This window comes from Bombyx mori, chromosome 14 (genome assembly GCF_030269925.1).
Source record: "Bombyx mori chromosome 14, ASM3026992v2".
Taxonomy (NCBI): Eukaryota; Metazoa; Arthropoda; class Insecta; order Lepidoptera; family Bombycidae; genus Bombyx; species Bombyx mori.
Genome location: NC_085120.1, coordinates 13,273,579 through 13,301,000, shown reverse-complemented (window position 1 = coordinate 13,301,000; position 27,422 = coordinate 13,273,579). Strand labels below are relative to the sequence as shown.

The 27,422-nt window shown below is 45.5% G+C and overlaps 2 protein-coding genes across 6 annotated transcripts; one reads left to right on the top strand and one right to left on the bottom strand.

Annotated features, from left to right (window-relative positions):
• Positions 1-3,945: 3,945 nt before the first annotated feature.
• On the top strand, positions 3,946-6,344 carry LOC101740857 (thioredoxin-like protein 4A). Of its 5 annotated transcripts, none has more exons than XM_062672232.1 (4): positions 3,979-4,333; positions 4,466-4,833; positions 5,125-5,261; positions 5,921-6,344. In XM_062672232.1, the coding sequence occupies exons 2-4, from the start codon at positions 4,756-4,758 to the stop codon at positions 6,132-6,134; spliced, it is 429 nt and encodes a 142-aa protein (XP_062528216.1). In that variant the 5' UTR covers positions 3,979-4,333; positions 4,466-4,755; the 3' UTR covers positions 6,135-6,344. The 5 variants fall into 5 exon arrangements, with proteins under 5 accessions (XP_062528213.1, XP_062528216.1, XP_004923828.1 ...); XM_004923771.3 differs by having other exon boundaries at positions 3,995-4,352; XM_062672230.1 differs by having other exon boundaries at positions 4,312-4,373.
• An 840-nt stretch (positions 6,345-7,184) lies between these two features.
• Positions 7,185-27,113, bottom strand: LOC110384806 (transmembrane protein 131 homolog). The gene is made up of 17 exons (XM_038015263.2): positions 26,882-27,113; positions 26,342-26,385; positions 24,135-24,338; positions 16,118-16,231; positions 15,609-15,731; positions 14,727-15,020; positions 14,500-14,650; positions 14,223-14,315; positions 13,744-13,912; positions 13,410-13,533; positions 13,155-13,325; positions 12,507-13,086; positions 12,288-12,421; positions 12,029-12,219; positions 11,273-11,536; positions 9,584-11,199; positions 7,185-7,996 (listed from the first exon to the last, which is right to left on the bottom strand). Exons 1-17 carry the CDS (start codon positions 26,973-26,975, stop codon positions 7,743-7,745), a joined length of 4,620 nt encoding a protein of 1,539 aa, XP_037871191.1. The 5' UTR covers positions 26,976-27,113; the 3' UTR covers positions 7,185-7,742.
• Between the last annotated feature and the right edge of the window lie 309 nt (positions 27,114-27,422).

The window sequence follows — 27,422 nt, the reverse complement described above, 5'->3', positions numbered from 1 at the left end:
TCATGCCTTGCTGCCTTTCACGCTTCTTGCTTCGCTTGATAATCTGCGTCTGTGCTGAAAAGGTCATCTCCGCACAGTAACCCGTACCCTGGTGATCTAGCCAGCCCAGGAAACCTCCAGGAGTCCAGACGTGGTGCTTCAGCGGGTCAACCCACGTCCGTTGGCTGCCGGAATTCAGGAGGGTAACCTACAGAGGGAGAGTCAGATCGGCCGTACAACCACACCCTACAAATTTGTGTGCTCAACTGCCTGTTTTTTTTTGTAATATATATTCTTTTAACTGAGACACTAGTTTTTTTCTTTTTTTTAAAGGAAAGACTAAGCAGTTGTCGCAGTTAACGAGTAAATAAATAAATCACCAAATAAATAAATAAATAAACACCGACAGTGAACAGCCTGTTTGACTAGCATAATTTTTTATTTTTTTTATTGCTTAGATGGGTGGACGTGAGCTCGTCCCGCCCACCTGGTATTGAATGGTTACTGGAGCCCATAGACATCTGCAACGTAAATGCACCACTCACCTTGAGATATAAGATTTTTACTGGTGGTAGGACCTCTTGTGAGTCCGCACTGGTAGGTACCACCGCCCCGCTTATTTCTGCCGTGAAGCAGTAATGCGTTTCGGTTTGAAGGGTGGGGCAGCCGTTGTAACTATACTAAGACCTTAGAACTTATATCTCAAGGTGTGTGGCGCATTTACGTTGTAGATGTCTATGGGCTCCAGTAACCACTTAACACCAGGTGGGCTGTGAGCTCGTCCACACATCTAAGCAATAAAAAATAAAAAAAAAGTTCCAAGGTCTCAAGTATAGTTACAACGGCTGCCCCACCCTTCAAACCGAAACGCATTACTGCTTCACGGCAGAAATAGGCGAGGCGGTGATATCTACCTGTGCGGACTCACAAGAGGTCCTACCACCAGTAATAACGCAAATTATAACTTTGCGGGTTTGATTGTTATTACACGATGTTATTCCTTCACCGTGGCAGTCAATAGTGAACGTTTGTTAAGGACGTATTTCATTAGAAAAATTGATACCCGCCTGAGATTCGAACACCAGTGCATCGCTCAACACGAATGCACCGGACGTCTTATCCGTTAGGCCACGACGACGACATACGAATACTTAACGATAGCTATGTTCAGATGCTAAAGTGTGTGTATCGGTTTCATCTCATATCGTTTAATTTTATTTCATCCCAATTAATTAGTCTTGTAACGTGCGGAACCGAAGTAAAATAATCAACCCTGCGACAACTGCTTAGTCTTTCCCTTACGAAAAAACAAAACACTAGTGTCTCAGTAAAAAAAATATATATTACAAAAAAAAAAACAGGCCGTTGTGCACACAAATTTGTAGGGCGTGGTTGTACGGCCGATCTGACTCTCCCTCTGTAGGTTACCCTCCTGAATTCCGGCAGCCAACGGACGTGGGTTGACCCGCTGAAGCACCACGTCTGGACTCCTGGAGGTTTCCTGGACTGGCTAGATCACCAGGGTACGGGTCACTGGGCGGATATGACCTTTTCAGCACAGACGCAGTTATCGGGTGAAGCAATAAGCAAGAAGAGCGAAAAAGCAGCTAGGCATGAACCCTGGAAGCTATAAGACCAATTTCACAAACTGGTTTATCTACCTTCCGATCTGGTTGACCAACGAGAACTCGAGCAAGGTACCCACATCTTGTGGCGAGATTATCGTGGTAGTGGTCAACCAGAACGGAGTAATAAAATATTAAATAATACACACAATAAAAAATTAAAGCAATAAAAAAAGTGAAATATAGCTGTGCATGATTAGCAAAAAAATAAAAAAAGAAGTAATGCGTTAAAAAATAATAATATGCCATTTCCAACTCACCCTAAAAGCGGGGTCGAATCCGGTTATTTTAATAACGTTAATATTAAGCACAGCACACGATATGCTGTACTAAATAAATAAAAAATTAAATAAATTATTTGTAGGTAAGTCGTCTGGTTTGAAAACGAACTTTAACTGAACTCCAAACGTAAGACTAACAAGGAAGTCTAGTGACGTTTTTTTTTTTTTTTTGGAGTTTACTCCTTAAGAATCGATTTACATATATAGGCCCGGGGTATGAAAATTATGGGGACCAAAATCGTACTAGAGAGTATAGCATGTCACACGAAATGCGTTATGCGCCTGATTGGCCATGGTGATGCGTGCGCGCGCCAATCAGGAGCCAACGCGCGGCCGCGTTATCGCAGGTGACGCCGGGCTGCTGCGCCGGCAGTCCGCCACAAAGCCTCGTACTGATCGCGCGTTTCTCTCATTATTGTATTTTCATATATTTGTTAGTCGTTTGTTTTGTGTCTCGTTAATTTGTTAATAATCTGTAGTGTATCGTGTTGTCGTAATATAGAACTATTTCTCGTATTGTTTCGTTTAATTTACCGACATCGTTTTGCTTGTGGCCGGACGCCGTTCGGGTTCGATTCCTGAACGTATCAACTGTTAGTGGGTTGATACCCGAATATAACCCGCTACAAATCATTTATTAATAAAGCTTATTAAATATAAACAATTCCTTCTATCAGTGAATGGACAACTTATATATTAATTGTAAAAGTGAATTATATAGACTTACTTAATTACCGCATCCACGTGTTCCGCAACTCCCGGATCATTCTCACTAGAATACGTAACTTCCATATTTTACTGTATTCAACTGACACAAATTTATATTTATATCCAGTAAACTCCAGTCGTGCGTCGGAGCGGACACACACACTTTTTTTTTCTACCTACGCTGAGAGCCTTGAGAGGCTATTTCAGCGTAACCCTAACTTTTGTAGTTGAGCTCGCGGGGCTCAAACCTGATGACGTTGCTAACACGAACCCTAGCAAGACCCGTGCTTCGCAGAATCTACCACCGGATCGGAAACGCGACCCACTGAGAAGATCCGGCGAGAAACTCAGTGGGCTGTGTCTGAGAGTTAATTTACTCGTCGAGCCCTTCGTCGCAAGCGACGGGTTCGACGAGAACGGTGACCGGTACTTGAAGTACCTAGAAGCACCGTTAGTGGATCGGGAGGATCCGAGATGACGTGTTTTGGGCGACGTCGACTGCTTTCCATTCTGTCCGCAGGATCGGGAATGTAGTTACCGGCGGCCACGATGAGAGGGTTCTCGTGTCGTGCCGCTTTATCGAAGTGGCGCATCGACGCCGACTGTAGATACTTACTGATGGACTCTAAGTCCAGGTCGTCATGGAGGTCGACGTTCCTGACGAACCACGGGGCTCCGACGGCTATCCTGCAAAAACGGGATTGAATAATGTGGAACGATTTTAAGTGAGTGCGGGCCGCGTGAGCGAACACTACACTTGCATAGGTCATGACGGGGCGTATGCAAATTTTGTAGAGTGTCACCTTATTTCTAAGGGACATTTTACTTCGCCTACATATCATCGGGTAGAGACGTCCTAGAATGAAGGCGGCACGGTCGCGTACCGTCTTGATGTGAGGGCGGAATGTCATCCTACTGTCGAGGGTGACGCCTAAATATTTGACCTTCGGGGCCCACGGTATGGGCTGGTCGAACATCGTGATTGGGCGAATGGCGGGGGCGGAGGTGTTGACGCGCCTAGTCGGGAGGGGGATGCTCAGCGTGGTGTTCGGAGGGCGACCCCTTTTGAAGAGCACCGCTGTGCTTTTCGTGGGGTTGATGTCGATTCTAGTGACGACTGCCGGCGCAGCGGCTGCGCAGTGTCTGCGCCAGCCGAACCTACGTCTCGGGGGGAGGTGGGAACTATTGTTGTCACCTCAGCGGTACAATCGATAAAATAACTGCTTTGAACATAAATACTTTTGTTTTAAGGTTTTTTTTATTTTCTTTTTTTATTTTGCAGACGATTTCAGTTGTAACATTACGTTACAACACCCGCACGCTAAGCGGAACCCTAAAGTGTCGAACAACGCCGTGCGACCGACGCCGCGACGCCTCGCAGGATTCGTAAAAATACGGAGGGTCGATAAAGAAAAATTGAATAACGCGCACGCGCCGCGCCGGTCGCTGCACAAAATTATTAATTTTATTTAATTTAAATCCTATAACCTATATCCTATACCTATATAATTTAATTTAAATACCTTGTTGTACCTATAAGAGTTGTAACGATAAAATATATGATTAACATTAAAGCCTCAAATAAATAAACTTCACCTCATTTCATCCATATCATTATTAACTTCATATTAAATTGATATAAATAACAGAATAATTCCATGAAAGATTACGCTGTATGGACTGATACCTCCGCCTTTCTTGTTGGAAAATGGAACTGCTACTGTCATACGTCATACTGTGGTCTGTGATTTTTTTTAAGGTATTTTATGACCTGGTAAAAGTCAGTGTTTGTAAATTTACTCATAGAATAGTCATATCTTAATACCTACATATTATTAAATAATTATAAATTTAAAGTTCTCTATTTCACAGAACATTCTTTTTGTTATGAAGTAACAAAAAAGACAACGCCTGCTCTAAACTTTTTGAACACACTTCTATAGAAAACGTGAACAGTGACGAGAAACAAAATGTGAGAATAAAATAACTTTGGAATGTCTTAGATGTGAAAGGCAAATTTCAGTGAGCAAAATAATATCAATATTTGTTCAGTGGTCCTACAACACGATTATATTTTGCTCATAGCAATAGCAATTTCCAGAAAAAAGAATACAGGAATAATCGTTTGTTTGAAATAATACGTAAAGTAGTTTATTTGCAAAATGAGTTATATGCTAGGACATCTACACAATGGTTGGCAAGTAGATCAGGCCATTCTATCAGAAGAAGACCGTGTAGTGGTGAGTTTTAACTAGATTCATAGAATGTAGAAATCTGAGATTTAGTATCTGAAGACTAAAAATAATAATTATATTCTAACCTTACATCAATAGGTATTTGTTAAAGTATATAAATGCAGTAGAAACCAAGACCTTCAACCTTCTAGTATAAAAAACAATAGATTTTGAATTAAAGGAACTAACAAAATGCTTTGAGCCAAAACAGTTAATAGTTATTTAATTAGTGGCCTAATTGTCTTGCCCTATGATTCAACTATATTAAATGTAATTAATTCTAATTTACATATCTAGGTTATAAGGTTTGGACACGACTGGGACCCAACATGTATGAAAATGGATGAAGTATTATACAGCATTGCGGAAAAAGTAAAAAATTTTGCTGTCATATATTTAGTTGACATTACAGAAGTTCCAGATTTTAATAAAATGTAAGTATACCGTAAAACTACTTGTTCTAAATTTATTTCTGAAATTAAGATTTTGATAGGTTTTCTTAAAACCTTTGTGGAATACACAAGTCCTCCTACCTCCAGTGTTTTAAGGAAATTATGTTGTATTATTAAATTTGTTGTTTTATTAATTATTAAAAAAGTATCATAAGTGAAGAAGCAAAGAACTATGAGTTTTCTAGGAATTCTTAATAAGTCTGGTTCATACAGTAAATGAATTTCATTATCTACATTGTTAATAATTTTTTTCAAATTGTTGATTTTAAGACTAGAGTAGAACAGCAGTTCTTGATCACTGGAATGTTGCAAGTCAAGTGTGTTGTGAAAATTAGAAATACGATATTTCAATTTTTATTTAAGGTGATCTGGGAAATTGCATCTCAGGGATACATGTTGGTTAAATATACAATTGTTTATTAAATATTAACCATACAACAGTATTACATATGAGTGATGTAAATACCAACAACCATCACTCCCAACTATAAATCTTTGCATTTAAGGGTGTCATGTATATATAGAGTATGTTAATACATCATTAAGTAAAAAAGGTTGAAAGTTCTAGTCTAGTAGAAAGGGTCTAGTATATAAAATGACTAAGCAAGGCCTATAATAATATTATTTAAACTTATTTCTAGGTATGAATTATACGATCCATGCACAGTGATGTTCTTCTTCCGCAACAAACACATAATGATTGACTTGGGGACTGGCAACAACAATAAAATCAACTGGCCTCTCGAAGACAAGCAGGAGATGATTGATATTATTGAAACTGTGTACAGAGGGGCAAGAAAAGGACGAGGTCTTGTTGTCTCACCGAAAGATTACTCTACCAAATACAGATATTAGTTTAATTTAAAATAATGTTCCACCTGAATGGTCTAGTAATTTGTAATCATATCTGACATCATAGTCATCATAAATTTAGTAATGTAACTTTTTTTATATAAAAATAAGAACTATACATATTACATTATAACTCATGTGTTTTTGGAATTATGCTGTTCTTCCTGATATTAAACAAAGTAAAAGTAGAATAAATGACAAGTTTTATGCTGATGTAGATCCTTTTTTTTGTGTTGCAATATCTTCATCATTGAAAAAAAAAAAAACCATTATCAAAAATACTTTATTTTTATTTTTTATTGCTTAGATGTGTGGACGAGCTCACAGCCCACCTGGTGTTAAGTGGTTACTGGAGGTCATAGACATCTACGACGTAAATGCGCCACACACCTTGAGATATAGTTCTAAGGTCTCAGTATAGTCACAACGCCTGCCCCACCCTTCAAACCGAAACGCATTACTGCTTCACGGCAGAAATAGGCGGGGCGGTAGTACCTACCCGTGCGGACTCACAAGAGGTCCTACCACCAGTAAAATACCAGTAAAAGACCGATAAACGGTCGTGCCAAGGCCAAGAGGGACGAGAAGCCCTAAACACGTCATTTCGGATCCTCCCAATTCACTATCTGGGCTTTTAGGTACCTCAAGGAAGGCTCAGCAAGCAAATTAACCCTCAGCTGCAGCTCGGGTTCAGCAGCGGCATAAAGGGATGGGTGGCTACTAAGTCAATAAAATTACCTGGGAGTCCCTCGGAAGCGGCGTCAGCTAGTATGGAAATATATTAGGGATATTTTTAATATCATGCCAGTGCTTCATACGTACAAATTTTACTTATTTCAGAATATACATTGATGTACAAGAAAAATACCATTAGAAAAAATGAGAATTACTACAGGTAGTGTAAGTTTGCTCTATAAACAGTGATGAATTAAAACATGCAGATAACTGAAGTAAAAACAGTTCTGTGGTGCATGCTCTGACACATCGCTGCGTGAGGCCGCATATTGTATACACCTGCACACGTGAGCTAAATCAACAAATAAAACTAAACTGTTTTGACAAAGAGTTTATTCAGTCTTAAACAGACATCATTTAGGGAACATGTGTACAATGCACACAAATATAAAGCTTGTTACATTTCCCATTAAGTACAATCAGGCGTAGTATGTTATATCTCAACTGATTGTAAGCGAGCATCGCCCAGCCCGCGTCCGCATAGGAAGGCATTAATACATACACTTTGTTCATTATTCAGATCTGGTGTTTGCTGTTTCCATATTATCTAAACTGTGTAAGAGAGTGATTGACATGGCAGGGCCGAGCGGCGACGCGGACAGTGACTAGCGCGCCGCCGAGCGTCCGGAGCACACACACTACAGTTCACATACATGTTAACTTGCACGAACCTTGATATTTTCAGTAGGATAAAGAATGTTTTACTTCCCGTCACGGGCACAACGTTTTGTATGTATTTTCTTTACATAAATTAAAGTCAAAACCGAAAATCTCAGTTCAGACCGTCTGAAGCCGGGACGAAGATCACGTCGAGAGTCCAAGAGGTAAAGTATTTTTATTTGTTCTAGAGTTCCGTTGTTTTTCACAGCGTTGCGTTTAGTTGTCGGAATTTCGGTCCAGAGGAGCGCCGGGGACTTTAGGTGGTGACCGTTCGGGGCGTTGGGGCGCGTCCGTCCCGGGGGACCACAGGGGGGCGGACGGGGCCCAGATGGCGGCCAGCGAACTGAAGGGGTCGTAGACTCGCGCGGGTTGCGCGGGGAAGCCGGGCGGGGGGCGGAGGGCCGCGCCGCCCCACCCCCACGCGCCGCCCCACACCCCGCCGTACCCAGAGCTCACCCCCGCACACTCTTCTGCAACATACAAACGTCGCTTACTCTCATATAACCACGTAGGAGTATCTAAATGTTCACGTTAACTGTTTTCGATACCTGTCTTATTTGGTTAACAAATATCGCGGATGGGTGACTTGGAATGGAAATTATGTATTTTACACAGTAGTATATCAATATTTAATTGAAAATGAAACCTCTGAGTGCGGCGCTGAGCGCGGTGCGCACGCGAGCCCCCGGGCTGCACCCTACTAAAACTTTTAAAATCCCAGTGGCTCATTCGGCCGCAGGGGTCGAATGAAAGAACTTTTCAAAATATTGTGGTGCTGTACTCTTCAAAATGTCACTCGATAACGCAGCCGTGGACATATTATATCTGCCACGTGTGTTGTAACTCACTCCCAATGAAGAGTCCCGGAGTGAGGACATTTTTATGTGTGTTGTTTGTGGAGATAATATTTTCGTCACATATCATCTTGGTTAAGATGGGATCCGAACTTAAGATATCGCCGGACCTCCGCACTCGCAACGATAAAACCAATGCAGTAATTTATTCAAAATTACATTTTAAAAAGTGACAACTTTACGTCCTCGCAATAAGGGTGAAATTGCAATTTTTACTGGTGGTAGGACCTCTTGTGAGTCCACGCGGGTAGGTACCACCACCTTGTCTATTTCTGCCGTGAAGCAGTAATGCGTTTCGGATTGAAAGGTGGGGCAGCCGTTATAACTATACTTGAGACCTTAGAACTTATATCTCAAGATGTGTGGCGCACTTACGTTGTGGATGTCTATGGGCTCCAGTAACCACTTAACACCAGATGGGCTGTGAGCTAGTCTACCCATCTAAGCAATAAAAAAAAAAGGAAATTTAAAATAATTTTATTATAGTACTCGAGTCTTATGCAGTTTGTAATAAACTTGTATTTCTGTCGTATTTATATTTTATATCGTCCATTTGTTTCCCTACCTAGTTGCTGGTAGCCTAAGGGGCTGTTCCAGCTACTGACCTGACTGAACCTGAGAATTTGCTAACACTAGCCCTAGACCCACTGAAAAGATCTGGCGAGAAGCTCAGTGGGCTGTGTCTATGGGTTAGTTCGACGAGGACGTTGACCGGTGTTTGAGAGGTCTAAAAGCAACGAGGGTGAATTCGGAGATCCGACGGCAACTTCGCGCTGTCCCGTCGCGGTCGGACATCGTCCATCTGACTTAGCTTGAGCTTCACAGTGGATAGTGATTCACAGTCGACACTCGCGAACTGCCCATCGGTGCTGCGCTGCTGCCGAGCCACGTGGCGACTTGGCTGAGAGCGTCTGAGCGGCGTCCCGGGCTAGCCCCCGCGGTTCCCACAGCGCCCCCGGGCTAGTCCCCGCAGCGTCCCCGGGCCGGCCACTGCGGTCCGCCGGCGCGTGCTTTTTGTTTTGTTTACTTTGTGAGTACGACAAAAATTTTTGTGACTCGAAGCCTGAACGATTGTTTCGATAAGTTTTAATGTGGAGTCCTAGGACTGCCGGGATGTTGATATTCGCAACTGAGAAACGTTCGTAACCAAATAAGACAGGTCGAAAAGTACAGAGTAACCCGTTAGTTGTCGGCGGTACTCACCAAGATAGGGATCGTTCGGAGGGGAGACGAACGGTGCGGCGTCGGCGGGCGGGGAGGCTCGCCACGCGAAGTCCGCGTCGGGGCGCGGGACCACGCTCTGCTCGCCGTTGAAGTAGAATAGCGAGTTGTCTGCAGGAGGGGGGCGGCGTCGGACGTCGGAGCCGATAGGGGGCAGCGGGGCCGGCTCCGGGCCTGCGCCCCCACCTCTCGCCACCACTGAGCTCCACGAGGCGCCCCACCGAAGCCCCCCCGCTGCTGCCGCGGGGCTCGCCCGCGCGCCCACGGGTCCGGGGGAGGCGGGTGCTCGTTCGCACCGTCGTTTGGATGATTTTTCCCTTCGCGCGTGGTGTTTTGGTCCAACGGGGCGCGGCCGCACGATGGCCCCATCGGAGTCGCGGCGCGGGCGGTCGCGCTCCCGGCGAGCAGCGTCGCCTCCCTCCCGGCGCCGGCGCTCCTCCCGACCCTCCCGCGCGTCCTCGGGCCGCAGCGGCGACCGACGTTTCGGCGTGACCTCGACGAGGGGATCGCCGTCCGCACCGACGGGCGTATCGCTCAACGATCTTTTTTCGCGACCGCCGACGTCATCGTCGTCGACCGGTTCTCGTTCCTCCACAGGGGAAGATGAAGACGAAGAAGATGAAGAAGAGGCGGAAGACGTGGATATGGTCGCGGTGGAGCCGAGATCCTCGTCGCTGCCGACCAGTCGCTCCTCGGTTTCGGGGTCGGCTTCGTACCCGTCGTTCGTCATCTCGAGTGCGGCAGCCGTGGGCGTCTCGGCGCTGACGGCGGGCGCATTCTCCGAGGAACCGGAGGGACCGCGGTCCGGCTCTGCGTCCTCGCTCGATCGGGAGTCCTCGTCTTCGGCAGAACGCAACACGTTAGAGCGCCAACGCTCGAAGGCCCGACGTTCGGCTTGTGGATCCGACGGGACGGGCGGCCGACGAGCCGTCCGACGGCGGCGCGCGGGCGGGCGCGGCGGGAGGCAGGGGGGCGGCGGCGCGGGGGCGGGGGGCTCGGCGGCGAGCGCGCGCAGGTCGAGCGGCGCCCTGAGCGGCGGGGCGGAGAGGCGCGGGGGCCGGGACCGCCGCAGCTCCCGCTCGGCGTCGATGGCGGCGGCCGCGAGCACGAGCACGAACACGGCGAGCGCGAGCAGCGTGCCGGTGGTGCGCATGGTGGAGTCGAAGGGCGGCCGCAGCAGGGCGGAGTGGCAGCGCGGCAGGAGGGCGGCGGGCGCCACCGCCAGCAGAGAGAACTCGGCGGTGGAGTGCTCGACCCGCAGCGTGAGGCGGGCGGCCACGCGCGCCAGCGTGTAGTCGGGCGAGAAGGCGAGGTGGAGGGCGCGCGACTCGTTGGGCGCGAGGGCGAGGGCGGCGCAGGGCGACAGGCGGAAGCCGCGCGCCTCGCAGGGCCGGCCGGCGACGCGCCAGTCGTGCAGGCGCAGCGGCACGTCGCCCGTGTTGCGCACGGACACGGCGCGGCGCAGCGGCTGGGGGGCGCAGTCCCGCAGCTCCAGCACCAGCGCGGCGGGGCTGCCGGCGGCGCGGCCCGCCAGCTCGAACCGCGGGTGCGCGCCGCGGCCCCACAGCTGCACGCCTTCGATTATCGTTAAATTGTTTCTGCAAGTGTCACAGTTCGGTCACCATTTTGTTTGAAGCGCGGGGACGAGCGCGGGGTCGGCGTCGTCCTTACCTGAGGTACAGGTACGTGGTGAGGGCGGCGGCTACGTCGGGCGTGAACGTGATCTTGAGCTCGACCTCTGCATCGGGCGCGAGCAGGAGCGGCGGCAGGACTTGAGGAGAGGGGCGCGCGGCAGGGCGGGGAGGTGCGCCCCCCTCCCCCGGGCTCCACTCCCGCGCGAGTCCCCGCGTGCTCCTCCACTCGCTGAGCGCGAAGGCGTCGTGGGTCCACACGCACTGTTCACTCTTACAGTGCGGAGATTCTACAGCATCAGTCCTGGTTTAATGTACTAAGTGATGATATGTATATATTTTAAGTTTTATAATTTTTTTAAATATTCTTATTTACTAATGCTTACATACGAAATCGCACCGCAAGTGGCCCGCCCGGAGCGCACGGGCTAGTAGACGGAGCTGTGGGCCGGCTTGTACAATATTTAGATTTCAGTCTATTGTTCTAAAGTGATCATCTTGCGTGGGCGATATGGCGTCAATGAATTACGATAAGCGCGTAACATGAAGTGATCCGTGAGATGATCAGCCTAAACAGAGCTTTAACTATTTACTTTACTATTAGTGTTGAAAGGATAAGTTTTTTGTCAAGCTTTAAACAGCAACTAAGAAATAGCACGACATCAGCAGAGCAGAGCAGAGCGGTGCGCCGAGATGCCACAAGAATCTTTCGAGTCTTTTGAGACAGGCTCAATCTCCGGGAGTCGTTGTGAGACACTCGCAGCATGGGGGGAACAGTACGGGACCGAACACTCACAGCCGCAGGTCGACGGGCGCCAGCACCGGCTGCAGCACCAGCGGCAGCGCGGACGGGTTGCGCGCGCGCAGGCGCAGCGTGGTCGCCGCACCGAGCGGCGCCGGGCCCGCCGCCCCCGCCGCCGCGCCCGCCCCCGCCGCCACCCGCGGCCACGCCCAGCCCGCGCCGCCCGCCGCGCGCGCCTGCACCACCTGCGGGACCGAGCGCTGTAGCCCCGGGGCGCGCCGGGCACTGCGCCAGCCGCGCTGCCGGGCCGTACCTGGTCCGTGTGCACGTGCAGCGAGATGTTGACGTGCGTGTGCGCCAGGGCGGCGTACTGTGCGAACCGCGCGGCGTGCAGAGCGGCGTCGGCCTCCAGACCGCCGGCACCCCGCGCCGCCCACGCCGCGCCCTCTGTCGCAGTAAGGCGGACGGTCAGGTCACAGTTTCATCAACACTTGAAATTGAATTAGTAAGTCGGTAAGGGCGAGGCACGGACCCGGCTCGCGCAGGTCCAGCCCCGTGTAGCAGCGCGGCGCGCACAGGCGCTCCGGCGCGAACAGCACGCGGCCCGCGGCGCTGCGCCCCGACCACTCGGCGCCGCCGCCCTCCGACACGAACCACACGGCCGGCTCGGGCTCCGGGCGCGACACGTTGACGAGCCGCATGCCCACCGACATGCTGTTCTCTAGGACGAGCGCCGCCGACGCCCACACGTAGGGCGCCGCGTACCCGAAGTGCAGCGGGTGCACCAGCAGGCGGCCGGCCAGCGCGCGCAGGGACAGGCGCGTCTCGTGCAGCGCGTGCTCGGTGCGCACGCGCAGGCGGCCGCGCAGTGCGGCGGGGCGGGCGGGCGCGTGCACGGTGAGGCGCGCGCGGGCGGCGTGCCGGGGCGCCACGCACGCGCCGTCCGCCAGCCACACGGACACGCCGGGCAGGTCGGCCTGCGCCTCCACTACGCACAGGGGGCGCGGGCCGGGGTTGCGGAGGCGCGCCCACACCACGGTGCGAGTGGACGTGCCCACGGCGCCCAGCCGCAGCTCCTCAGCGCTGCTGTGCTCGGCCGGCCACTCCCACTCCTGCGTTACACACTGCACGTCAGGACTGTGGATGGGGGGCCGCTCGACGAGAGGGGGCAGGAGCCTACCAGTAGAAGCTGGCCGGAGTACAGATGCAGCGGCAGCGTGTAGTGCGTGAGGTTGGTGCGCACGGTGACGTTGGCGTCCAGCAGCAGGCCGGGCTGCAGGCCGCGCAGCCGCAGCGAGCCCAGCCGGGCCTGCTCCCCCGCGCCCAGCACCAGCGGCGTCGCGCTCTCGTGCTGGCGAGGCCGCGTGCGTTTGAAATCGTGTTTTAATAGTTAGATATTACATTTCGATTCATTGAATATATTCTAAAAACTCACGTGGAAATGCTCCAGTACTTCCGGCGGGTAGTGCAGCCCGGTGATGTGGAGGGGCACCGGGAACTCGTTGTGAACGCGAATTTCACGTTCTTCCAAGGCTTTCTTTTCGTCCGCTGTAATAAAACTGACACAAGAATAATATAATTATATAGAACCGAATCAGACACTCTTGAACAAATTTAGCGGTGCGACAAAAAGATGTGAACGAAACTGTAATGTTAGTAACCGTTACACTACGTTACGTTTAAAATCGTATAAGTTTTTGAGTAAAATTTTACGATAGAAAGTAGTAATTTTTAGCAATGATAGACACAGTCGGTGCATCGTCACTAACAGCAAGCGGGGCGGGTGCAGTGCGAGCGTGCCCGCCAGCACGCGCACGGAGTAGCGGGCGCGCGCGCGGCCCACGCGCAGCCAGCCGCCGCACCACGCCTGCCGCGCCGCGCCCTCCGCCGCCACGCCCGCCGCCGCCGCGCCCGCCGCCGCCGCCCACATCTCGCCGTCTGGAACACGCATTGCGGTTTATCGTCACAATAAGCACAGTGGTCCACTACTGCTGACTACCTTCGACCACTTCTGGTCGTTAAGTAACAAAACCAAAATAAAATACTTGTGTATTAGGTGTTTTTTTTTAGATTTTCAAGTTTTAAAATTAAATAACTTTACGAGGGTAGTAGGTTCGCTGCGAGACTGCCGCGCGCCGAGCTGCAGTCAGACATGTCGTGACTGTTGGCGGCACGATACAATCGTTAGGAAATTTAAATGTGACCGAGTGCGTTCCTTCATATCAACCGCGCAGCCCCCTACACTCACAGTCCAACGTCACGCGGCCCACGCGGCGCAGCGGCTGGTGCGGCTCCAGACGCGAAGTCTCCAGCGACAAATACACGCCGTCGGATCTTTTACCTGTAAAGTTTTAAATATCAGACAACGTTCAAGCTCAGCACCCACAAACAAAATCTTTCAAACAATTTTAATACTTTTGATGGCGCGAGGGCGGGCGGGGCTCGCGGACGCGACGGCGTGGATGTCGCCACGTGCAACATTATGTCACAAAGTTCACTACACCGGAGTAAGCGAGAGGAAGTACCATTAGTGGTGGACTTGTCGTTCTGTCCATTGTGTGCGGGAGGGGGCGCGGGGCGTTCCGGGGAAGGGGGCGCGTCCCCGCAAGTCGCACCCCACACCGCACCCTCCACTGTCACCGAGCTGCCCAAGCTGTTGCCCGCTTCTAGCTCGAACTGAGGACAAGGAGCACGGTTAGCGCGGGCGGGTCGCGGCGGGGCGGGGCGGGGCGGGGCGCGGCGCTGCAGTTACCGTGTCGGGCGGGTCGCCGGAGCCGCGGGGCGCGAGCGACAGGTGCAGCGGCGCGAGGTGCTCGCCGGGCGGCACGGCGCGCGCCTGCACGGCCAGCACGAGCGGCGCCCCGGTGCCGTTGGTGCGCACGCGGATGTATGCGGTCTGCAGAGCCGGCCCCACGGGCGTCACGCGGAGCCGCACGAGGGCTCGTGAGGCGCCGGCCGGGACCAGCCAGGCCGCACGAGCGGCCCCCGTGCCGCCCCCCGCCAGGGACAGCCCTAGCCACGAGCCCGACGAATATACCTCGGTCACCTGCAACAAATATATCACCGTCTGGTTTAGATATTTTTTTGATGTGAAACGTAAAACCGATTTCTGGCGTGGCGACGCATGCTGTGGCGACGCGTCGCCATGCGCAATCGACTGTGCGATTCCCTCCCACTCGATCCGGCGTTAAGCCATCTCTCTCGCTACACTGAGCTCGGATACCTATAGTGTATACTCCGTAGTGTATACAGTGCTGTTTACTACAGTACACATAACCTGTGTTTTACTTGAAAACAAATTATTTTTTCGTAATATTTTATTTTATCATTATGACATATTTAGTTTCTATCACAATCTGTTCTTTTCTGCATATTAATTTTACAAAATAATGTCGACGTTTCACATCTGCCAGCCGTCCCGTGACGGCTCACTTTTTTTTTTTTAATATGAATGATTTTAATTTCTTCCATTAATCGTAATGTCATCCCTCCCCTCTGCCGTTAGCTAAGAATAGAGCTGCCTACGTTTTATCCACGGTTATAACTTGCCTACGACAAGCACCTACTCGTTTTCAAAAGAGCGGGATACTTTATCGCGAACAAGCGCTGGGCTGGTTAGTGAGCGTGCGCGCACCTGCACGGGGTGCGCCGTGGGGTTGTACAGCGTGAGGAGAGGCTCCACCGTCGCGTTGAGAGGGACGCGCACTCCGACCAGCGGCCACACGCCCCACTCGCTGGCCACGCCCTCCGCCGACACCTGCACCACAAACACCATCGTACACGACCCAGCGATATCATGCATACACATCAAGAGGTCACTGGTTCGAGACTGGGCCCGTCCTGCTGAGACCAATATTTCTGAAAGTATCGCAAAGTTATTGTCAACATTGTAAATAAGAAACTGTTTGTTTGTCTGTAACGCTTTCACGTCCGGACTGTAAGGTAGGTACCGTCCACTCCACTGCCGAGGCCGGGTCCACCGCGCGGACGTAGCTGCACGGAATGCTACTTAGCAATATGTATTTAAATAAATATGAAGTTGGAAAAAGATCCAAAAACAGCAGACACGGTCGTAGTTCCCAATGAAACAATAGCATTAATCTTAATATTAATTTCCTTGAAACATAATTTTCGGTAACGTACGGGGTACTTGAACACTCCGAGCGAGGTGTGTATGTAGAGGTGGGCGGAGGCCGGGCCCTCGTGCCGGCCCAGGTACACGACACTGAACGTCGTGTTGGCTTGTGGCGCCAGTGTCTGGAATCGAATGAAATATTTAAACGCATTAGTGTATTACATTAAACAACTTCTATGATTCTTCTAAATCTTGTCGCAAGATTTAGGGCAAGGGCAATAAATTTTCGTGCTTGATTCCCCTACGTATTCGCTGGTAGCCTAGGGGGCTATTCCAGATAAGCGCGGGTGTGTAGGTGACCTCACGGGCTAAACTTGAGAGAATGTGCCAATATTAGCCCTAGCAAAAGCAACGCTTCCCAGAATTTACTACCGGATCGGAACTGCGACCCACTGAGAACATCCGGCGAGAAACTCAGTGGGCCGTTTGCCCACAAAGGTGATTCTTAGAAAGGGTTATCATAATTAAATGTCTATGCAACGTTTAATATTACTAACTAACTAATATATTACTAAACATTGAGGTCGCCTTTTCGAAACTCAACCCTGAGCGGTGTCCATGTTATAGTAAAGTACTGTTGAGCGTTGAAAAGTTCCTCCGGAGCTAATCCTGACGACTGGCGAGGGTTTACTATAGCAATGGCTTCTTATTGCAACTGAACCAACATTAAAAAAGTTAATTCCGTAGAATTAAAAGTAGTGGTTCTAATATATTTTGCAAGATTCGACCCAAACAAATACATTTATTTTCGGTGCGTGGAGTCGGCTTGGCATATCACCTGCCCATCTCTCTTCGTGAGTGTCGTAAAAGGCGACAAGGTGTTCGAATGACCGGTAGCATTCTCTAAACACTAGCGTGCCACGATCCCCAACCGATATTTACTGGTACGACTTATGGTGCCTGCGTGGCGGGTGGGCCACGACTCGTGAGTTCGTTTGCCGATCTGAGCAAACCACAAGCGCTCGTGCGTTATTATTCATCGATCCATCCAGCATACATTCCGCACAACCGTATCCCTTGTATTGACTTTACTAAGGTACTTACTACAACATTTCACCGATCAAAGACATATTAATAAATATAATGTTGTAAAAGTTGTTGTTAGGTTGTGTGGGGCGTATTAATTATTAATAGAAGAAGATTCCACACTACAGGGTTGGTTGGTTGGTCCACGTATCGCTAACGTCACCACTACGCCAGTGCAGTGGCCGCCAGGGTCATTGCAGTCGATACATTCGTTTTCTACTTTTAGCCCTACGTTTGCATCCTGATACTATACATTTAACGCATAGTGTTCAAAATAAACGAGTATCTTATTTCGACTCGACTCGGTTTAGTGGAGTCGCACCGGCCGAGGTTGAAGGTAAATCAGAGCCGCGCCATTAAGGCACGGATACAAATACAAAGAGCTTTCAGTTGAAAACTAGGAAGCCGGCCGGTGTCGCAGCACGGCACACTTCCAGAAATAAAGAGTTGGGCAACGCGGCGCTGCATCGCACTTCCGGACCAGCGCGGCGCCGGCTCGCTGCCCATGGACTCACTCGCACGTGCTGTCTTGTGCATTCTATTCAATCTCATTTATATCTATCTTCTATCTACATATATAAAAATGAATTGCTGTTCGTTAGTTTCGCTAAAACTTGAGAACGGCTGGACCGTTTTGGCGAATTTTGGTCTTGAATTATTTGTGGGAGTCCAGAGAAGGTTTAAAAGGTAGATAAATATGAAAATGCTTGAAATTAAATAAAAATAACAATTTTCAGGACGGATTCCTTTTGTTTGTTTTAAGTTTATTTTATACAAAAGCTTAGGTCTTTTATTTATCGATTGAGGCACTACGAAGTCTGCCGGGTCTGTCGGGTTGTTATATTGTTAAATTCTTTATATTACCGTTTAATAAACAATGTATTCCACTATGATATTATGTAAATACGACGCAATTTTTAAATAGAATACAGAAAACAATAAACCGCGAAAGCGTTGAAACCACCATGTTGATAGGCAACAAAGTGTGGTTGGTAATTGTTATTTATGGAGCTAGCATGACACAAATATGTCGCACAATAAAAGTTTCGACTCTTATATCGTGTGGTAATGTCGAACCACAATTCTGTCTAATTTTTTTTTATTGCCCCACTACCAAGCCGCTGCAAATTACTTTGTCTCTCACAAAGTAACTTGCGGAGAGTGCAGAGGCTGCAGGCAGTAGACTTCGGCATCGCACGTTGCAATATATGTGTATGCAATGTGTGTCTATAATTAGAGTTACGTTAATCATGTGTTGCAGCGCAAATCGGACAATTTCATCGTCACCCACGCAGCCTCCCTCCTCCGCTCTCTCGCTCGCTCGCGGTTACACGTTAAAAATAACGTATTTCCGTATCGGTGCAGTAGCAGTATCTTGACCGCGTTCAAATTAAGACTCATCATCCAACAGAGTACCCCATAGCACTACACTTCAGTAATCCAGGAATTGTTTGTTGATGAAACTAATGTATATTGTATGTAGTAATGATTCAAGAACCACAATTAGAGTAAATCAATGTACCGAGTGTATTCGTAAAGTGAACCTTGGTTCTACGTAGAGACCCACGTAACTGCGGATATTGATAACGGTGGCAGTATGAGTAAAATTAAAAAGTAAACGCCTAGAGAAGACCATATGCAGATTTTGTAACTATCGTTATCCCGCTCCGTGAACGACCTTCCTTTAGTCGTACACACAAGCTGGTCATCTGTGACGAAAGAACTGCAGCCTCCACATTTGCAGCTTCAGCGCGTCATGAACGTTGAGATCGCAGCAGACATGCCGCGCTGCCTGGTCCTGCGGAAGGCACCCTCACTGCCACGCCACGCCGCTGCAGCTCACAGACTGCTGTGAGCACGACGCGATGATCATCGACACTCAGAGTAAACATCTTAGTCGTAGCTGCTCTGTTCTAGGTGCACTACTCACGCCACTGACACAGCGCAGCGATCAAGCTGTTAAGACTCACTAAGACTCTGAGCCAGCACTGGCACTTCCTAGCACATTCCCCCAGCGCCAGATTGCTGACACGACTTCTGGTGTCGGAGGGAGTAATGGAGCAATAGCTTTCATAGAGCATTTTCTTCGGTTTTTGCGATTGGTGGACATAACTAAGCTTTCATATAATTTAAAACAGAAAATATTTAAATCAAACCAAGGTCGCGGTAACAACATTTTTAGAATAAGTTTGTATATATACCTATATATGTTTATGTATATGTCACATCTAATTTATCAGTATGCCATTATGTTTCTGTTTAACTCCATCGGATTCTCCCTTTCATATATACAGTAAAACTCTTTGGGGTTAGTCGTAAATAGCACGCATTCTCTCCCAGCACAGATACTGACAGAGAAACAAACAGCTGCTAATAGATAAACAGTAGCGTAATGGAGTTACGTCATCGATACTGTGGGTAGCAAGGTCTCAGAAGACATCGTGCAGTCCGTGAAGCGACCACATTCACTTATTTGGACATTTTACTCTCCATTATTTAAATAATACATTATTCTTCGTAATAAATACATTGAACCAAAATCTCGTGTGTTACATTGAAATAAGCCGTATCCTAGCGTTCGAAGTTTACCGCTTAATTACGTTACAACGTATTATAAAGTCGCACGGTTCGGTACCATAATATTATTTCTGCGGAAACTAAAATGCGTTCCAGTTGAAGAGCGGGATACTCGGTATAGAAAACAATGAAGACTTCGGCCTCACGACTCAACACAAGTACCACCACGAACCAACCGGAAGGCCACCAGCTCAGTTATAAAAAAATCATTCAACTTTACAATAGAAATAAACTGTATGTAAATTAAATGTAATGCGCGGGTCAGTTACTCATGTGACGCAACTGTCACGTCTTCTACAAAATAAAAACAATTCATGAGCAATTGATTCGTTGTTTGCGATATTAAATGACACTCATTTAAAATTATTTTGATTGAGGTATGATCTTTTAAATTTATACCGTCCACCTGATAGTAAATGGATGGTAAGTCTCATTTTTTATAGTACAATGGCTGCCCCACTCTTGAAACCGAAACGCTTTACTTTTTCACGGCAAAAAATAGGCAAGCTGGTGGTACCTACCCGGGTGGGCGCACAAGACGACCATCACCAGTCAGTGCCACCAAGAAGTAAATATATTAATACAGGTCGTACGAATTGAATGCACACACTGAGGATTTTTTTTTCTGTCAACAATGTGTGTCCCTGTGATATCGCTTTCATTAGCCTTCTTTGGCACATTATCAACAATCTGGTCTTCTAGGTCAATGTAACATTGTAAGTGATAACTTAAATAAATTAATAATTTTTAGTTAAAATGTTGGTTTTGTGTCAAGCTTGTGTTTAGCTAAGTTATTTATCGTGTCAAGTGTGAATAGTTACTGCACATTATGTCCGATCTAAACGACGGTCAAGTTGATAGGACACAAATTAGTCCAAATCTAACTTGAATCCAGATGATGGAAAGAATAAAGCTTGGAGACGTTCAGGAGAGGAGTACGTTGAACATGACATCATTAAAAAGGGAGCATAGGCGAGAGTTATAGTGTGGGGGCGTGAAGCAGCTCTGCGTCATTAGAATCGGGACACTGATACGTAGCTGAGACTTGGGAAGAAATTGTAGATGCCATTGGTCCATTTGTTCAATAACGCTATGGGGTGATCAGCGCGCTCGGCCGACTTAAGTCTCATAGAGCAAGCATAGGATAGGCTTGGAAGACAAATTAAGAAAACAAATACTGTCCTCGCTAATTTTAAAGATATTAAAAACACATTTAGTACGGTAGTTATAAAACGGAATCTCTCAACATTCTTTATATAATTTGAATAGGTATCGAGACATCCGAAAGAGACTGGAACCACTTCATAGAGCTGGAGGGGCCTAACTAAATACCGATATAAGTACAAAAATGCTTATTTCCTGTAAAATTGTTCTTTTCTTAATTATTATTTTTTTCCCTTAAAATTCGGTTTCTTCGATGTCTGCAATTCCAACTTCACGAATAATAAGCTAAATTTACATTTAAATTTAATAATTTTATTACAATAATATGTTAGGTGGACCGTATGCCCATCTGCCTACATGAATAATAAAAGAATATTCATAAGTATATTCATATTTGTGATTCTCAATATTTGTTCACGGATGTATATTATATTCAACTTCCGCCAGTTTTATAAAAATATTTTGCGCACAATTGAAACTAAAGTCTCATGGTTCAAAGTAGTCAAATAAAGAAATTCACTCCGAACAAATGTATCGAACAATCGGAACGAGCACTCTCTACCTACTCACGATACTTCGTCGAAAAAGGGTCGCGCTGCGTGGATTTCAACAGATGTAACGTAAAGACTTCGGAGATAACAAGACCTAAACGTTAAAATGTATTAACATATGAATTGAGTAAGAGCTGACTTACAGCGAGGCCCACACACAACTGCCAACTTGGGCCACACATACATACACACATATCCGACAGCAAATCAACTGTCGTTCATGATTTCATATTTGAATTGAATAATTATTTATAAAATAGCACGCGTACAACTCATAGATTATATTAGATGTATTATTATGTAAGTTTCCTGCGCGTACTGAACCGGTTATAAATGCGTTATAATATTATTCTTACGATTTGATAAGCTGCGGTTGACTTATCTTTCGTAATACAATTAAAATTGTCATATAATAGAAATTAAATTAAAAGTCTGTTTCTAGAATCAATCGAGATAAGTGAGACCGCGGCGCAGTGGTCACATCCTGTCGATAGTGAGCACTGATAACCCTAGATCGTATGAAAATAGCATTCACATCTCACCGCGCTCTCACTTCAAGCAGTAAACACTACTCGTAGTTACAAATACGTTACATTACATATCAGTACGCACGGTGGCTCTCGGCAGACACTATTACTGATTTATTTAAATTATTATTGAGAGATTACTGATGGCCTGGAGGCCTTTCCAGTTTCACCAGGACAGGTGGGCGAGCCAGGGCTCAGCCAGGAGAGATCACTGAATGTATGAAAGATACCACGCGTGAGAACGTTGTACTGTGATAAATACCTTCCTGGAATGGCTATCCTTTTGTTTTCGATAAACACCATACCTGTCAACTACCAGATAGATTCATCAAGACCAAACATACACACATATGTTATATACATAAATTCTGATGTATTACATGAAACAATAAATTTATTTTGCAAAAAGTTTAGGCAAAAAGCTTATGCCACGCGGGTCGATCCCACCCTCACTCTATCCTATTCCTATTGCGAGGCTACCCGACGATTAGTCAAATACGTTCGGATTTAAAGGATAGCCTGTTATTCCCATAGAGATTTGCATCGTGTGAAATTAGTCTTTTAAAGAATTGAATTATTTTATTTATGTATTGTTTGAAAACATTCATTATCCTCGACATAAAACGTCATAAAATAAATTTTTAATAATTTCAAAATTTGAAATGGCAATTCTCTAGCAATCTTAAAAGTAAAAAATATTGACAACATAATAAATTCAAAAGATAGTATTTTCGTCAGTAATAATTGATTCCTCAGCGTGAGAAAGTCGTGCATTAATGAAACATCGGTGTGGAACAACCAACTCTCAACTATATTACACTTTTTTTTTGTTTCGTGGAAAATGTTTTGCCGATTACGATGACGTCATACTATTACGTTTTTAATTGTTGATCGCATCAGAGAGCCGATAAAACGTATCTACTAGATACATATAAATAACTTTATTGCAGGTTGCATAATATTTGACAACGGTCTTGTGTTAATTCAAGTCTTTATCTAAAAGACCAGTTTTATCGCTTCAACATACATGTATGTATTACGTGTGTATAATATATTGTCCTAACAATATATCTGGTGCCTCTAAGTAAAGCTGAGGGACAAGCGACTGCAGTCGGTCCGACGAGGGCTGCGAGGCTGTAGGGCAGTATTACCAACTTGTGGCTGGTTCTTCGGCCGTCGTGTCAGTGAGGAAGAATGATATGCCGAGAGTTTTATTAACAGAAGGAAGACGACAATGATTTATCATTATATTATCACTAAGGCAGAACCGAAACTGCCGACCCGCTTACCTAGATGGACTGGAAGAAGGCTCTCTTATATGACGTGAGAGATTTCTTCCATAATTTAAGAAGAAAAACTCATTCTGGTGCTATTTAGAGGGTGAATTTTTTGAGAATATTGTTGGTCATTGAATTGTAAACAATCAAAAAACCTAGGATATTTTTTTACTGCCCTTGTAGGCAGACGAGCACACGACCCACCTTATGGGAAGTGGTTACCGTCGCCCATGGACTTCAGCAATGCCAGGGGCAGAGCAAAGCCGCTGACGGCTGACATCACATTTGATGCATTCAGGCTGAATAGAGGTGCATACTTTAAAGTCATTTATAAAATAGCGAGGCACGCAGCCCCCACCCGGCGCCCCGCTGCTGCTCAACTATTCTGGCGCTCCTGTTCTACTCGTACAGGTGAGACAGAGTTCACACAATACAATTGATACTTCGACCTCATATCCAATACCTATAGTGGGTTTTTAAACTACTTTAAGTATTGAATAGTCGGTCACGGATTCGGTGGAAAATATTCGTCTGTGTTAGAAAACAATAAGAACAACTGTGTATGTTAAGAAAAAGAAAATGTTTAGTTACATAGTACAGTGGCAGTGAGCTTAAAGTAGCTACTCCTCTCTGTCTACCCGTCGGCACAGAAAAATTATTTACTTCACGGCAGCTATAACTGTAGCTGCTATAATAGAGGTAGTTATTTTATCAACTGTAAGAAATATAAGAAGCGCAATAGAAATCGGCTGAATGTCGTAACATTACTCATCAAAAAAAGGTGAGATCATTTGCGGATTTGAATAACCCCGCTTAATATTAGGTGGAAAATGAAACAAGTACTCAAACTCGCAAGACTCACGACTCGTTCGTAAGCATAACATTAAATATGTTGAAGCCTACCTTTGACTCAAAGAATGAGGCATGGAAGTCAGGTGTGGTGCCGGCCACGGAGGCGAGGTGTATGGTGGTGTTGGCGAGGTTGGTAAGGGTGACGCGGCGCGCGTGCGGCTCGGCCAGCGCGGCGCGCCCGAACTCCAAACTCGGCGGCTGCAGCCATATCCCCTCGGCACCGCGCTTACTGTCGCCTGCCTCGCTCCCCCATTCCTACATACAAAATAAAAACTCGTAGCTCGGATGCGGAGATCGTTTTCCATAATGCATAATCGTTGTTACAAGAGAATTAAAGCTGTAAGCTCACTCACACTGTGCAATAAAAAAATACTCTGATTTTCAGACAGTTCAATTCCTCTCATCTTATTTTTACAGTTCATCCTTATTGCTTAGTCTGTTTGTAATCATCAAGTGTTTTTACACAATTTTGTTTTGCAACACACCATCCTGTAATGCAGTCTACTCAGCATGCCTCAAGAGCCATCTCTTGACTTTCTTTGTACTGGGCTTCAAAAAAGTATTTTCATGTAGGCAGACACTTAACATTGCCCCTGGCATTGGTAATATCTGTGAACAACAGTATCCACTTATCATTCGGAGGAATGTAGCCTGTCTTCAATGGATTTAAAGAGCAACATAGTTGGAACAATAAAAAGCTCAAATAACACTAACTCCTATTACAGAATGGTTTTTTTTTTTTACAAAGTTTCACATGAATGGAATATTATGAATATTGTGAAATAATTTAATATTACAAAATTTTGTAAATGTAGAGATATTGACAAATTGTTATATCAGACACTACACAACATTGTAATTGACTTGCATTGTTGCACTTGTGTTCGGTGTGGTCAGAAAAGTATCAGACAATACAAGAAATTAATTTTTTCCTTGTATACCTATTCTTCTTGTCTTACAAAACCTCACGACCCAGCTGGTGTTAAGTGGTTACCAGAGCCCATAGACATCAATAAAGTAAATGCCACCACCCATCTTGAGACACGAATTCTCAGGCCTCTGTTTTTACACTACAACAGGGGTAACACCCTTCTAATATGTAACTGCTTCACAGCAGTAATAGGCAATGTTGTGATGCGTACCCATGCAGACTCACAAGTTGCTTACCATTAGTAATTATGTAAACTATAATTTTTGTGTATTTCATTTTTACTACACAATGTTATTCATTCAGTATGGAAGGCAATCAGGAACATTTGCTAAGTATGTATTTCATTATAAAAATTGGTACCTGTCGGGACATTTTGAATGCTGGCACAGTTGCATTATTTGATATCAGGGTCGTTTTCAATTTTGCAGACAAAAAAGTAACAATTTCATTAATTTAAACTTTCTCTAATTTTCCATTTTTTTGTGTTTAGGTGTGTTCATCATTAAGGTTTTGAGAATCAAATCAAATAACTCGCTTTTGGCCCCAAATTTGAAAACAACCCATAAATGCACCGGGGTCTAATTCTTTATGCCACGTTGACTTACTTTGTGTTTGTCATACATGTTTATTCTTTCAAGCTTTAAAGCAAGCTTCTTTCAAGCTTAAAAGAGATCCTTAAGGTTGTCAGACATATACCCAAGACATTCAATTGTTTCACTGTATTTTACTTGTATTTTGCATCTACATGCAATGTTCATTAGTCACATAGGTGTGTACTAAAAGTGTCTTTTGTAAAGACCATGGCCAATACTACTATGTAGGTTATGAAACTAAAACCATAGAATATCAAAATATAAAGTTAGAACCAAGGAAAAGGAGATCACAGTGTTTATAAGTTTACTTTGATTACTAGGATTCTACTTTAAATAAGACATCAATAACACATGAAAGAGCTGTACATCATAACAGTTTCTTTTTTTTTAAATAAAATAAAGCCACAACCATCCAGTTTTTGAAAAACCATTTATTGTGACCTAAACTGATCTGATTTTTTTTATTAAAAAAATAGCTTTGTTTAGTCAATTGTGTGTTTAACATTGTTATTATTATTATTATACATATTGTTATTATAAAAAAATACATACACCCTAAAATAATATCAAAAAACATTTCACTTTGTTCAATGTTGTAAAAATATGACATTTATATTGTATTAGTATGAAAATGTGCATTTAGAAGAAATATCTTTAATAATGTGTCCCTTGACAATGTCAAATATGGTTACTATTATGTTATTCCGTTATTACATGTAAAATAGAACAATTACCTGAAAACTGATCCCTTCTATCAGAGAATCATGTAGTGTGACACCTGAAATTAAGAATTTTTTGAGCAATCTATTTTAATTACTTATTTACATGGTTAGTTCAATTTTGTTTAAGAGAAAACTAAATCACATTAATTCTATAGTCAGAGCTAAAAAATATTAAATAGGTACATAATTGAGCACATGTGAATTTTCTCGAGGGGTGGTGAGAGCGCGGGGGTAATAGACTAGCTGCAACCACCTGCATTGCAACGCACGATTTACGCGCGCTCCGCGTACGCTGAGCAGATTTCAAAGTGGTCGATAAAAATACTATCTAGAAAGTGAAAGAAAAATAACAAATAAATCCGCCTCGGCCCCAGTCCAAAATAACATCACGGCGCGCACTACCGCCTCAATAGTTACATGCCAATAGGTTGATCCTATTCGATATTCAGACTACCACCTCCTTCGAGACTAATTTGGCGCTTTAAAAGGATTAGTTAACTACAGATTTTAGTTACTTTAAATGAACGTATGGTATTTTAAAATCGAACTTACCATGACTCTTTCCTTGGGCCGACAGTCTGGTCTTTAACGAAATATCCAATAAGGTCAACACAAATACGTAACACCACACAATTTTACGATACATTTTAAACGAAATATTCGTAACGTGACACTGTTTATTCACATTTCTGCCTGCACTTCTCGTTGTTTTTTCAACAACAACTCACAAGACATGCATTCGAGAAATAACGTAATGCTAATGAGCACAGATATTAGGTGTAGAACTGAAGGTGTATAATCTATGGCACAGACTAAAAACAGAATGATAGGGACTTTTTGGCGGGAACGCGAGGAGTGAAGTTGTGTGATTTATTTTATTTTGTCTATTTAGTGTTTCTTCGGGCTTAAATGTGTAATAATGGTGGTTTATTAACTGTTTAATATCTGTAAAAGTGCACAAATGTGGGAAAATGAAACAAAGTCCACTGAAAAAATCTCAGTAAATGAGCATCATTTTGCTGAGATTATACTTCATCCCATATCATTTCATTTCATTTCATTTAATTTCATCCCAGTTGATTAATGTCTCAAA